General features: G+C 41.6%; 1 protein-coding gene across 3 annotated transcripts in view; it reads left to right on the top strand.

Moving 5' to 3' along the window:
• Positions 1-12,412, top strand: part of GABRA4 (gamma-aminobutyric acid type A receptor subunit alpha4) — a 75,705-nt gene extending 63,293 nt beyond the window's left edge. For all 3 annotated transcript variants that reach the window (XM_065907317.1, XM_065907319.1, XM_065907318.1), the window contains one exon: positions 11,879-12,412. In XM_065907317.1, coding sequence (XP_065763389.1) covers positions 11,879-12,412 — 534 coding nt within the window. The remainder of the gene's footprint in view (positions 1-11,878) is intronic.
• The last annotated feature ends 1,261 nt before the right edge of the window (positions 12,413-13,673 follow it).

The following is a 13,673-nucleotide window of genomic DNA, read 5'->3' as shown; positions in this document are numbered from 1 at the left end:
AGAAGGTATATGGAAAATAAAGTAATATCTGTAAGCATTTTATGACAACTAAGCACCAAAGAAGTAGGACAAATATTAGGAAGAACAGAAAAATTCATAAGAATTTTACAATTTTTACACATGCTGGAAAGGAAGGATTAATCAGAAGAAGATTTTTTTGTGGGATAATGTGGGTCAAACATTAGTACAGTAGTTATCTTATAATATAAACTGGATTAATGGAACTAAAATCCAAAATGAAAAAGCAAGCTGCTTATAAAAGTCACTTAACCTGGTTAGGGTGTGTGCACATATTTCAGGTAAGTTATGCTTTCTTTCAGCTCCGTTAGGGTAGCTTTCTAACATGGCAAATTAACATATATGCTGTAAGCAACTTCCTGAAGTGGCTAAAATTGTTGGTTTGGGACGCAAATTATGACTGTAGCTCATATTGACTGTCTGGTCTTAGAAGTAACCAACTTTCCAAGGCTTCAGTGTCCTTATTGGGAAAATAAGAATATTAATACTATTACCTGGGTGGTTGTAGATAATGTGTGAGGTTATTAGTGTAGGGCTTTGTCCATAGTAAGTGCTCAATACATGGAAGAGATGTTGATAAAGATTCAAGATCTGTTTGGCAAGTGCTAATATCAGACATTCGAGTAGCTCGTGAATGTGAAGCATTGCTTTAACAGTCTATTTCAAGAAAACACAAGGGTAAAAAAAGAAAAGGAAGATTTTAGAACATCCTCAAGGGATTTCAGATTTTAACTGATGGAGAAGGTCATCAGCCTTCTTTATCCTTACACCATAGAGAGAAATCTCTGAAAACTGTCCTCCTGCTACCGGGCACTTTGCTCCTTCCTCCCGTGTCCATCTTCCCCATGGTTAATACTTGTGCGTGCAAGCGTGCTCGGTCTTGTCCAGCTCTTTGCGACCCCGTGGACTGTAGCCCGCCAGACTCCTCCATCTGTGGGATTTCCCAGGCAAGAATTCTGGAGTGGGTTGCCATTTCCTTCTCCGGGAGATTTTCCCAACCCCGGGATTGAGCTTGCGTCTCCTGCATTGACAGGTGGATTGTTTACTAAAGTTTACCAAGTCTTAACTGCCATCTAGGAATGTGGTTGAGACTTCCTCATCCCTAAATTTCAGCTTATGTGTTACTTTCACAAAGAGATTTTCCCAGCAGTCAGGCTACATCATGTACTCCCTCATTTAAAATTTGTCCTTGGTAGCATTTATTGTTTGTTATAACTTCTTAAGAATTCCTGGTAGCAGTTGTAAGGCCTGTGCCTTTTCACCTCTGTACTCCTGGTGTCCAACAAGATACTTGAAAAGCTAGACACTCGATACATATTGTTCAATGAATGAATGAATGGTGTAAATCAGTGCCTTTAATAAGCCCTTCATTGCTTTTCAACTTAGATGTGGATATTCTGTTACTCATTTCCAACAAGAGAGGAAGCATGCAACCTGAGCCTTTTTTCCTAAAAATAAATCTATTAAAGTCATAGTGAATGTTTAGATTCAGTGGGTAAACCTTATCTAATGTTCCAAAGAAAGTCGTCTTGCTTTAGGTAAGGCTCCTGGCTCATCTAAGGCGTCCTAATGCAGAATGGCTGTGATTGTGCAGAATGACTTGGCTCCTAATTCTTCGGCTTTAGGACTCTCTCCCCGACAGAAGTGTCCTGCAGATCTAGGCCTGATAGATTCTTCTTTCAGACATTGCCCCTGGTGCCTTTGCTGGTGCAGATAAACCTGAGACTCCGACTGCTTGCTGTGCCAGCCTCCCATAGGGTTGGCAGGGATCTGAATTTTTCTGCATGGCTATTTATTATAGCACAATTTCATTTTGATCAAATCATATGAAGTCTATATTAAGAAAACCATTGTCCAAATCTTTTCTAAGTTCAAATACAATTTTCTGAATATTTTCAAGCTGAACCAAATCAGTTTCATAGGATGATGTGATTGATTAAAAAAATGAATTTGTCTGGACACCCAAGTTAGGAATTAAAAAACATGGTAAGATTTTTTTTGCAATATTTTATCAGATATCTACATATATTACCTTTACTTTTAAGGATGAAAATTATCCTTAATATAAAATATGTTATAAATTATTTTAATGACATTTTTTCAACACTTAAATGTATGTTTTGAAATCCATGATACAGGTACATACATTGTCACGTGAAAATCATAATCTGAAAGGAAAACAAAAATATTTAGGGAAAAATATTGAGTAGTTAAAGAAGGACCTGGAGCTAAATCCAAATTAGAAGCTTAAATGAAAATCCTGGTTGACTCAAGTCCTCTGATTAGGATTAAGGAAAACTGAAAGGAACTCAAGAGATATCCTGGAAAACTCATATCTAAGCAACTTCGACAGTTTACAAAGATGATGTAGATGCCCCCCTGGTGGATATTACCGAAGTGTTTTCATTCATTAAGGACAGAATTTTAAATGTTACAAAGAAATCGATGCTTAATTCCTGTTAAAAGCATCTCAATTTCTCTACATATCTAGTATCTTAACTTAACCTAGGATTTTGAGGGTTATCAAAAGAGGATGCTCACTCAGTGGAGAAGAGAGAACAGACTAGAAACAAAACACCTGAGAAGAGAGAATTGTTTAGGTTTTGTTTATTTTTTTTCCTATGAGAAAGTTAACATTTATTATTCTAAAATATTAAGATGTATGTCTTAAATTTATTAAAGTTAGATGATTGTCTTAGATTCCTGAGGTTGCTATAACCAAATAACATAGATCAGTTGGATTAAATAAAAGAAATTTATTTTCATATTTCTAAGGACTAGAAAATCCAAGACCAAGGTTCTGGCCATTCGGGTTTCTGATGAGAGCTCTTTTTCTGGTTGCAGATGACTGCCTTCCTGCTGTGTCCTCACATGACACAGAGAAAGGGTTTGCTGGTGTCTCTTTCTCTTTCGTAAGGATATTAGTTCTGTCTGATCGGGGCTTCATTCTTATGACCTCATTTAATATCACTTCCTTAAAAATTGCATCTCCAGAATAGCACCTTGAGGAGTTAGGACTCCAACATAGGAATTTTGAGGGGCCATAATTTAGTCCATAGCAATGATTAAAACTTTTTAATGTTTCACTCTTTACCTTTTTTGACATTTGTTGCCTTCTGCTATCCCCGGTTTGGTGTCTTTCATTGTCTCATTTCTTCTAATTTAAATGTGGAAAAAAGTCCTTTGGCTACTGTCATTGAAATAAAAGATAAAATAAAAAGAGTGATACTATCATGCCAGACCAGTATGTCCGCAGATACAACTCTTTTTAATATTCCATTATAATGAGAAAGTGGGCCAGCCAAACTGAGTTGCCAAAGTTCTAACTGTGAGCCAACATTCTGGGTATGTCTTCTCGTAGCATAATGAAGTGTGAATATCATTCTATAGGTTAGATTACAACAGTTCCTCTGGTCTTTTCCCTGGCTACCAGTTTCTAGACTTCACTGGTAGTTGGAATGTTCCAGAAAGAGATCAGTGACCTGATACGTTAGTATATGAGATGCATTTTAAAAAATATAACTCACATCTTTTCTGGACATTGAAATACTTGTGGCTATTGTTTTACTTACATATAGCTTTGACATATGGTTGTGGTTGTTGTTGTTGTTGAGTCCCTAAGTCATTTTTGACTCTTTGCAATCCCCAGGACTACGGCATGCTAGGCTTCCCTGTCCCCCACCATCTCCCAGAGTTTGCTCAAACTCATGTCCATAGAGTCGGTGATGCCATTCAACCAACTCATCCTCTGTTGCCCCCTTTTCCTCCTGCCTTCAATCTTTCCCAGCATCAGGTGGCCAAAGTATTGGAGCTTCATCTTGCACATCAGTCCTTCCCATGAATACTCAGGGTTGATTTCCTTTAGGATTGGTCGTGTAAGTGTGAGTCACTCAGTCGTATCCAACTCTGTGACCCCATGGACTGTAGGCCACCAGGGTCCTCTGTTCATGGGATTTCCCAGGCAAGAATACTGGAATGGGTTGCCATCCCCTTCTCCAGGGGATCTTCCTGACTCAGGGATTGAACCCAGGTCTCCCGCGTTACAGTCAGATTCTTTATGTCTGAGCCACCAGGGAAGCCCAGGATTGGTTGTGGTAGTTGGTTAATTAAAAGCATGTTAGCTGAGCGTCAGGTGCAGAAGAACCACTCAGTAAAAATTAACCATTATTGCTGCTGTTGCTGTTTTTCCTAGGTGAGCTTTTTATATTTGTCTTACACCATAGGATTTACTCTAGTGTTAATTCTTTAAAATGTGTTTTAATTTCATTATTGCATTTTATATTTCCTTGTATTTATTCTTATTTTTGCCAACAACATCCTTTTCATGGCTGATTTCATCACAGACTGTCTTTAGCTCCCTCTACCTTTCTGATTATTCAAAGCAGGCACATTATTTTTGGAGTCGGGTGGAGAGGGAGGTGGGAGAGGGGATCGGGATGGGGAATACGTATAACTCTATGGCTGATTCGTGTTAATGTATGACAAAACCCACTGAAACGCTGTGAAGTAATTGGCCTCCAACTAATAAAAGAAAAAAAAAGAAAAAAAAAAAGAAACATAGAACAAATTTTCTAAAATCTTGTTGTCTGTTATATTGTGTTCTTGAATGACATATCTTTTTGTTTCAGAGACAGGATCTTGTTATCTGCCTTCTGGATTATTTCTATATAATATCCTTTGATGCCTACTAGGCACTGAGTGCCTTGCATGCATTATCTTATTTATTCCTTATGAGGAAGTACCATTATTACTCCTGTTTTAATAAGAACTTTGAGGTTTCAAGAGATTTAGTAAGCTGTCAAATATCCCACAGTTGTTAAATGGCAAATTCAGTATTCAAGTCCAGGACAGTCTGATGGCTCACAATTCAGTTTAGCCAACGTTTCCCATTTTCTGATCCCTGATGACTGGCGGTAGCATAACTAATAAATAACACTTCCTCCAAATAGGGCCTGATGCTGAGTTTTTATCTAGATCCCAGGTTATTCCTATGAACAGTTGGAGTGATTTTAATGCTACTTTCATCATTGAGCGAGAGAAGATCTATCCAGTTCGGTGTTTGCATTTGGAAAAAGTGAGCGGAGGCTGCTTTGCCCTCTCCCCTCTCCACTTTTATGATGGTAGTATTGATGAACACATCTGGAGCAATTCCAGGTAGCATTCTGGTCAAGTCCAAGACCACTTGATCAAGCAGAGAACTTCTGCTCTGATTGGTGAAGTGTTTGACCAAGAAATTTCCTCTCCTACAGCCATCTATTTAACCTACAAAGTCCTGGCAAATAAAAAGAAGCACTAGGAATCACTGTGAAATAAAACTAACCAAAGATCACTTGTCTTCAAGAAACCCTACTTCTTTCAACTTCTAAATATGCAAGACAAAATGAATGAATTCTGTAAGACCGTGTTCTTTGGTGATTCCAAATTGAAGACATAAATTTCTTATCCCAGTGCCTGATATTGAAAGTAATATTTCTACAGCTTATGGAAATGCAAACATTGAATTAAAAGCTAACATTGGGAGGAAATGAAATACAATAAATAGAGAACTTGGCATTTTCATTTCTACATTTTGTTGTTCAGTTTGTGTTGGAATCCCCTGGTAACAACTGATGAAATATTTAGCATGTTTATTTGTAGGGAATGTTTTTCATTTCTATTTGGTAACATTTAAAAAAAAAACACTACTGAGGGTCTTCCATGAATTATTACTTTGGGATTTAGTTTTTCATCTGCTCTTACCATTTATTGTTTATTTCCTTATTAAATAAGATGTGTGCCGAACCCCTGAAGCCCTGTCAGAACAGGCCTTGAATAAATGTCTTTGCATTATTGGATTTTTAAATTTTTTTTTTGGTATGTGACTCATTGATATTCTAGAAGATAAACCTGTTCATTATTAGCCTTGTTTGTTTTTAATTTAGGAGGGTTAAATTACATTTTATTAAACTTCATTAGCTTTTCAAATAAGCAAGATGAATGTAGCTTGCGTTCTGCATAGTCACTTTATCTCATTGCTGCTAGAGTAATAAGTTGAGATGAATCTTCTCTTTGCAGTTGATAATACTTCTTTAGAAATCGTGTCAGATCACAGTCATGATTGACGAATTGCTTGGATTTGCTCCTGTTTGCCTGTTGCTGCTTTAATTTGTTGGTAATGTTTAAATCTGCCACCTCGCATCTCTATCCGACAGTTTCCCTTGCTTCAGGCTATTGTGACTAATGACAAAATGATCTCAAACTAAATCATTTTTTAAAATTCAAATGAAGCTTAGGTGCTTTTCTTGTTTGTAACCACTGTCCATCTGCTGAATACTGATGGAGACACTCAGCCCTGTGTGTGCAACGTGACATCGCTCTGACTGCCACATTAGTGACTCCAATGCTTGAAGGCTGGGTGGATATTATCCCTGGCGAGTCCTGTGCCAGTTAGGTCAGCAGATTTCTCAATCCTTTTAGAGTTTGTCATCAGGGAAAATGACAACTACTTTTTACAGCGAGGACCTTGAGACAGCAATGCAAAATAACTTCAGTATCATTTGACTGCCTGGCCAAGAGCAAAGAGTTAAGCCTTGAATCAGTCTAATTCCTCTCTGCTTTTGTAGGTTATGATATTTAGAGTATTGAGACTTCTTAGGCATTCTTAGTCAGACCTGGGTTCAAGTCCAGATGATTTATACACCTTAGGTGTTATCTGCAATATTAGAGACATATGTCCATAAACAAAGAAATAGTCATCTGAAGGTCAGATAGAAAGTTTCTTAAATTTCCTCTTTAATCTGAAAAAGAATCTTGACTCTGTATTATATCTACTTCAGTGAAATTTATTAAAAAATGAAGTAGATGCCTGTTATGTGCATTAGCCTACTATGATTAATAAGATAGCTTCCTATCCCAGAAGTTCACTAATACTGTGAAACTCGGAATAAGAAGATTAGATTTTTTTTCAGTTGGTAATCTGAGTGACATGCTTCATACTGCTCCCTCTGCTTTCATAAAGCCTCATGCTTCATTGCTTCTTTTTTCCAATCACAGACTGATCCCGCCTCTTTGACTTGGAGTCACTGTTTTCTCAAGACATATTCTTCAAGTCTATGCTGACATTACTTTGATATTTAAAACTTGCCTAGTAGTGGATAGTGTCAATATAATTTTCAAAACGTCAAAAATGTGAGTCATACAAATATGGAATGAATCTATGTCAAGGTTTTATCTAATTCATTAATTAAGGAGGATACTACTTATTAATAAAATTGACTCAAAATCTTTTGGGGGGCAATGCCTATAAGTAACCATTATTATTATTATTTGAAAAGAATACTAGAGTGAGACTGCTAGATTAGATATAGAAGTAGTTAATATCCTTTGGGGAGTCAAAACCATAACCTTTGGTGCTCCTTTCTAGTGAACAGTAATCTATAAGTTAATATGTAACTCACAGTGTTTGGGGTCAAATCCAATATTAAATAGCAAAATCAAACTCAAGTATACTCTCCTAGAGACATGATAATCCTTGGGCAGACTTTCAAACCATGCTCCACAATGACATTGCAGGGACATGCTGTATTCCTTTCTGATTTCCAAGTCTTGAATAATTTTCAGACAGCATACTTGACTATTACAAATACTGACTGACTCCTATAGGTGTGGTTTATGAGGTTCTTGAATGCCTCCCCATGTTTGATATCCAGAGACTGTACGTGGCAGAACCCTCGGTCACCCGCTCGCTCCGTGACTCACCCCCATCACCCTTCTTCCGCCTTCCTCTTCTCCTGCTGGGACGCGCCGCAAGCTCGGGTGTGTCCCGTGGCAGGAAGCTCGGGTGTGTCCCGTGGCAGGAAGCTCGGGTGTGTCCCGTGGCCGCAAGCTCGGGTGTGTCCCGTGGCAGGAAGCTCGGGTGTGTCCCGTGGCCGCAAGCTCGGGTGTGTCCCGTGGCAGGAAGCTCGGGTGTGTCCCGTGGCCGCAAGCTCGGGTGTGTCCCGTGGCCACCACAAGCTCGGGTGTGTCCCACGGCCACAAGCTCGGGTGTGTCCCGCGGCCACAAGCTCGGGTGTGTCCCGTGGCAGGAAGCTCGGGTGTGTCCCGTGGCCGCAAGCTCGGGTGTGTCCCATGGCAGGAAGCCCGGGTGTGTCCCATGGCAGGAAGCCCGGGTGTGTCCCATGGCAGGAAGCCCGGGTGTGTCCCATGGCAGGAAGCCCGGGTGTGTCCCATGGCCGCAAGCCCGGGTGTGTCCCGTGGCCGCAAGCTCGGGTGTGTCCCGCGGCCGCAAGCTCGGGTGTGTCCCATGGCAGGAAGCCCGGGTGTGTCCCATGGCAGGAAGCCCGGGTGTGTCCCATGGCCGCAAGCCCGGGTGTGTCCCGTGGCCGCAAGCTCGGGTGTGTCCCGTGGCCACAAGCTCGGGTGTGTCCCGTGGCCGCAGCAAGCTCGGGTGTGTCCCGCGGCAGGAAGCTCGGGTGTGTCCCGCGGCCGGAAGCTCGGGTGTGTCCCGCGGCCGCAAGCTCGGGTGTGTCCCGCCGCAGCAAGCTCGGGTGTGTCCCGCGGCCGCAAGCTCCGGTGTGTCCCATGGCAGGAAGCTCGGGTGTGTCCCGTGGCAGGAAGCCCGGGTGTGTCCCGTGGCCGCAAGCTCGGGTGTGTCCCATGGCCACAAGCTCGGGTGTGTCCCGTGGCAGGAAGCCCGGGTGTGTCCCGTGGCCGCAAGCTCGGGTGTGTCCCATGGCCACAAGCTCGGGTGTGTCCCGCGGCCGCAGCAAGCTCGGGTGTGTCCCGCGGCCGCAAGCTCGGGTGTGTCCCGCGGCCGGAAGCTCGGGTGTGTCCCGTGGCAGCAAGCTCGGGTGTGTCCCGTGGCCGCAAGCTCGGGTGTGTCCCGTGGCCGCAAGCTCGGGTCCGGAAGCCCGGGTGTGTCCCTCGGCCGCAAGCTCGGGTGTGTCCCGTGGCCGCAAGCTCGGGTGTGTCCCGTGGCAGGAAGCTCGGGTGTGTCCCGCGGCAGGAAGCTCGGGTGTGTCCCGTGGCCGCAAGCTCGGGTCCGGAAGCCCGGGTGTGTCCCGCGGCAGGAAGCTCGGGTGTGTCCCGCGGCCACAAGCTCGGGTGTGTCCCGTGGCCGCAAGCTCGGGTGTGTCCCGTGGCCGCCACAAGCTCGGGTGTGTCCCGTGGCCACAAGCTCGGGTGTGTCCCGCGGCAGGAAGCTCGGGTGTGTCCCGCGGCAGGAAGCTCGGGTGTGTCCCGTGGCCGGAAGCCCGGGTGTGTCCCGCGGCCGCAAGCTCGGGTCCGGAAGCCCGGGTGTGTCCCGCGGCAGGAAGCCCGGGTGTGTCCCGCGACCGGCCCGCCGGGCAGTTCTGGCTGCGGGATTCCCCGCAGTAATGCTGGAGTGGGTTGCCACTGCCTCCCCCAGGGGCTCTTCCCCACCCGGGAGCTGAACCCGCGTCTATTCCGAGCCGCTGAGCGAGGCTCCCCCGCGGACCCCAGCGGAGGCAGCGGGAGTGTCGCGCTCCCCGCCGCGTCCCCGGCCGGCCTGCGCCGGCACTGCCTTTTCTAACCTGTCAGGGGTCTCTGCGCCTTGGGGAGTTAGCGCGTACTCAAAAGTGGGCCTGTGCTTAGCAAAACTCTCACTGGGGACTCTCCAGAATTTTCGGCTTTCCCCCCCCCCCGGTATCAAATTCTCTGCTATTTTTCCCGGGAATTCTAGCCACCCTGGCTTCCCCGCGTTCTCAGCTCCGCCTCCTCAGCTGGCCCTGCGCGCTCCTGCCTCCGCCTCAGCCTGCAGACCGCGTTTCGCTTTTCTCTCTCTGGTTGAGTCCTGTGTTCTCCAACGCTCAATCTCTGTGAAAACGTTGTTTTACAAATGTTTTAGGTTTTTGTGTGTCTGTGTGTGTGTGTTTTGTCATTTCCTGTGAGACAGTAAATTCAGTTCCTGTTTCTCCATTTCGGCCAGAAGCAGAAATCTCCAATTCTTAGAATTTAGTCTGAGGGAAAATAGGAGTTTCTAAAGATTATGGGCAACCCAACTTTTGGTGGAAGAAGGCAGTAGGCAAATATCATGCTGTATTTGAAAATATGTATTTCTCTCTTGCTTATCCAATCAGCCCTTTATTACTTTCTTCACTTCTTGTCTTAGTATATTTAATATTTTGCCACAGTTTGACCCTTCATTCTATTTTACTTTTTCTTGTATTTTTGATTGCATCATGTGTGTGAGTGCATACTGTCTTCCCAATGGTAGTGTAAACTCTTTAAATATTGTGGATATACCTTATCATTCTGTATATTTTTCATCTTGAATATAACATCTTAAAATTAACTCTGTAAAGAGGGATTCAAAATCTGAGGATTAATCAGGTGATGTTTATAATGTATTTTGTATAGGAAAAGTACAAGACAAATAATGATACCTTTAGCTTTTAGGTTGATGTTAATTTTGGTTTCACTTGTTTCCACTCAAATTCTGTAACATATGTGAGCCTACAGTTTCTCATGAGCCCAGCTGCAGCCTCTGTAAAAGAATACTCCAGGCTGACATGAGAAATACTTCCTAAAACTTTTCAGATCCTGCTTTGGCTCTGCATGGTGCAAGGCTTTTTCTTCTCTCTCTACTCAGGGAACTTGAGGCCATAATTCACAAGTCTATGAGATATGTGTGGACTGAACGCTTTCAACCTGTTCAATAAGTGTAGTATTGGAAAAATATTTTACATGTAGAATAAGCATTTCTCTGTAAAGGGAGCTCACAAGTAGTTTTGTATAATATTATCCATAAAATTCCTTGCAAGTTGGCTCCTTCTAGTCATCCACGTGTGAGCTTTTCTTCATCATGTCTCTCTCTCCTCTGTACTTATCCATCTCCTTACCCACCCATGTATTTCGTAAAATGGTGGGAAAAGAGGGTGGGAAAAGCAATTACAATATACCCTTAATATAACTTAGAATAAACATAATTAAAGAGGAAAGATTGTTGCAAAAAGTCACAGTATCTTCTAAAGATAGACATGATTATTTTGGGAATCATTTGAGCAATTGCCTTCCTTCATTAGTATGGACAATCTATAGTTGGCTCTGTGGTTATTTATCATGCCTGTCAAAATATAAGAATTTTAACGCTTACCATCTGTATTCAGATACAGTCTTGTTCTATACAGAAAATCATTTTATGGAAAATGGTGAATTCCATTTTGATTTAAACACTATTGGCAAGTAGTTTGAACTCAGATATTTATGCAATGATATGGGGATGATATTTATATTATAATACAACAGTTTATTTAAAAATGATTTTCCTTTCTATTCACATTATTAATTGTGGTGAAAAACTAAAATGCATTAGGACTTCTGGATTGTATATAATAATGTCAATGTAAGATTATGAAAATAATTCCCAGGGATTTAGAAATTAAGGTTTTGGAGTTCCTGTCTTTTTAAAGGAATGTTATACACATATAGATGGCTATTGTTTTTATTCTGTGCACAAAAATAGATATCATTCTTGTTCATAAAGCAAACATGTACTAAACTCACTGAAATGTATACAGCATATCAGTAAAACTGGAGAAAGATGTTGTATTTATCATCATGAACCCTTAAAGTAAAATCAAGTATAACTCTAGATCAAAGTTCTAAAAGCCTAATCTTTCCATAGATTTAAATTCTAATTATTCATAAGAATATTTTGAAATAGATGATGCTTCATTCAGAGTTTCAAGTATCTATATGTCCTTTTTAAGTTAGATATTAAGCTTACACAAAAAGCTGAATGACTGTAGCACATTAATAAAGGCTTCTGAAAACAGCTAATTTGTAAGTATTTGATCCATTTAAATTTTGTATAACTGCATAAAATTATGTAACCAATATAATTTTTGATATACCTTTTCAGAACACAAATGCCAATTTGAACATGAGAAAAAGAGCCAACGCCTTGGTTCACTCTGAATCTGATGTTGGCAGCAGAGCTGATGTGGGAAACCATTCTAGCAAGTCTTCCACGGTTGCTCAAGGATCTTCTGAAGCCACACCACAGTCTTACTTAGCTTCCAGTCCAAACCCATTTAGCCGTGCAAATGCAGCTGAAACTATATCTGCCGCAAGAGCGATTCCATCTGCTCTTCCTTCTACTCCTAGAAGAACTGGGCGTGTGCCCCGACAGGTCCCAGCTGGATCTGCTTCTACCCAGCCTGTGTTTGGATCAAGACTGCAGCGAATTAAGACCACAGTTAATAGCATAGGGACTTCTGGGAAGCTGTCAGCCACTACTACCCCCTCTGCTCCACCACCGTCTGGATCTGGCACGAGTAAAATAGACAAATATGCCCGCATTCTCTTTCCAGTAACATTTGGGGCATTTAATATGGTCTATTGGGTTGTTTACTTATCTAAGGACACTATGGAGAAATCAGAAAGTCTAATGTAATTTTGTTGCTATAGTAGTTTCCTAAAAGATGATGAACTTCACACAGAATGTCTTTTTAAATGTTTTTAAAGATAAACAATTGTTCTTTACTAAAATAAAAATTCCATGTAATTTTTCCATTTAAAAAATTCAAGCCAGTCATTGGAAGAGTTAATTAATTCCTTAGTGAAGGGAAAGTGAGCCATCTTTCATTTCAGAAAGATGATTTAAATAGAATCAATTCAGCGTTCAAATTAGATGAAATACAGACTACCCTGAAAAGTTGGGACAAGTGAAACAGGGCTATTAGAGATCCATGGTGCATATTTATGCATTGAATTTTGAAAACAGTCTATGATATTTTCTAATACACACTATGAATATCAACCAACCACCCTAAATTTCCCAGTGGCACTGCTCTTAACCAGAATTTTTGGATATGATATGCCACAGTAACTTTTGGAGATCCTCTTAGTATCTTCAAGAAAAGGACCTTTCCTCTTATAGGAAACATTTTTAAGAGGAAAACGGAACACAGCAAATACTGACCAATAGATGAAACCTCTGCTGCAGCAAAGGCAGAGGCCAGGAGCAATGTGTTCCTGCCATGTGCTGGCCGAACAGAGGTAACAGTTGACTTGAAAATCTGTACTTGGAGCCAAAGTTTAACTTATTGTATGAATTCCTTTTGATAACGGTTCATTCAGTTATATATCCTTTCAACATACAGTTATTCAGAGCCTCCTGTGTTCCAGGCGCTGTGTTAGACCCTGTCTCTCTAGAAAAGCTCTCTCCCCTTTACCTGCACTTTTCCTCAATAGGAGAGTGAGTGCATGCTCATGAACCATCAGCTAGCAGAGGCCATTGCATTCTTTAGTGGAGGAGGTTTATTTAGAGTCTGATGACACAATATTTGTTTCTGCTATACTGATAGAGGATACCAACTGTATTATTTACGTAGCCACTTTTGAGATTAGTACGTGTTGACGCAATTTCAGCAAGTGAATTCAATGTATAATGAAAATGTGGTAAAGATTGCTCTCTTAGTGAAAAGCACTGTGTACCTCAAAGTGGTAATCTGGGCACTGTAAGACTTTATGGATGACCTGTCTCAAACTTGATCGGAATCACATATAGAATTTGTATAGAATGAGAATAGAATTTGATTAGAATCACAGAATCATCAGAATCAGGAATTCAGTACAAAGCCTTTTAGATGCTTTTCCCAACATAGAGCTGTATCAGCTGGTGAAATACTAAGCTTCTAGGGAGATTTTGTGTC

The sequence above is a fragment of the Muntiacus reevesi genome, chromosome 16 (genome assembly GCF_963930625.1).
Source record: "Muntiacus reevesi chromosome 16, mMunRee1.1, whole genome shotgun sequence".
NCBI lineage: Eukaryota > Metazoa > Chordata > Mammalia > Artiodactyla > Cervidae > Muntiacus > Muntiacus reevesi.
This window is presented reverse-complemented; position numbering and strand designations above follow the sequence as displayed.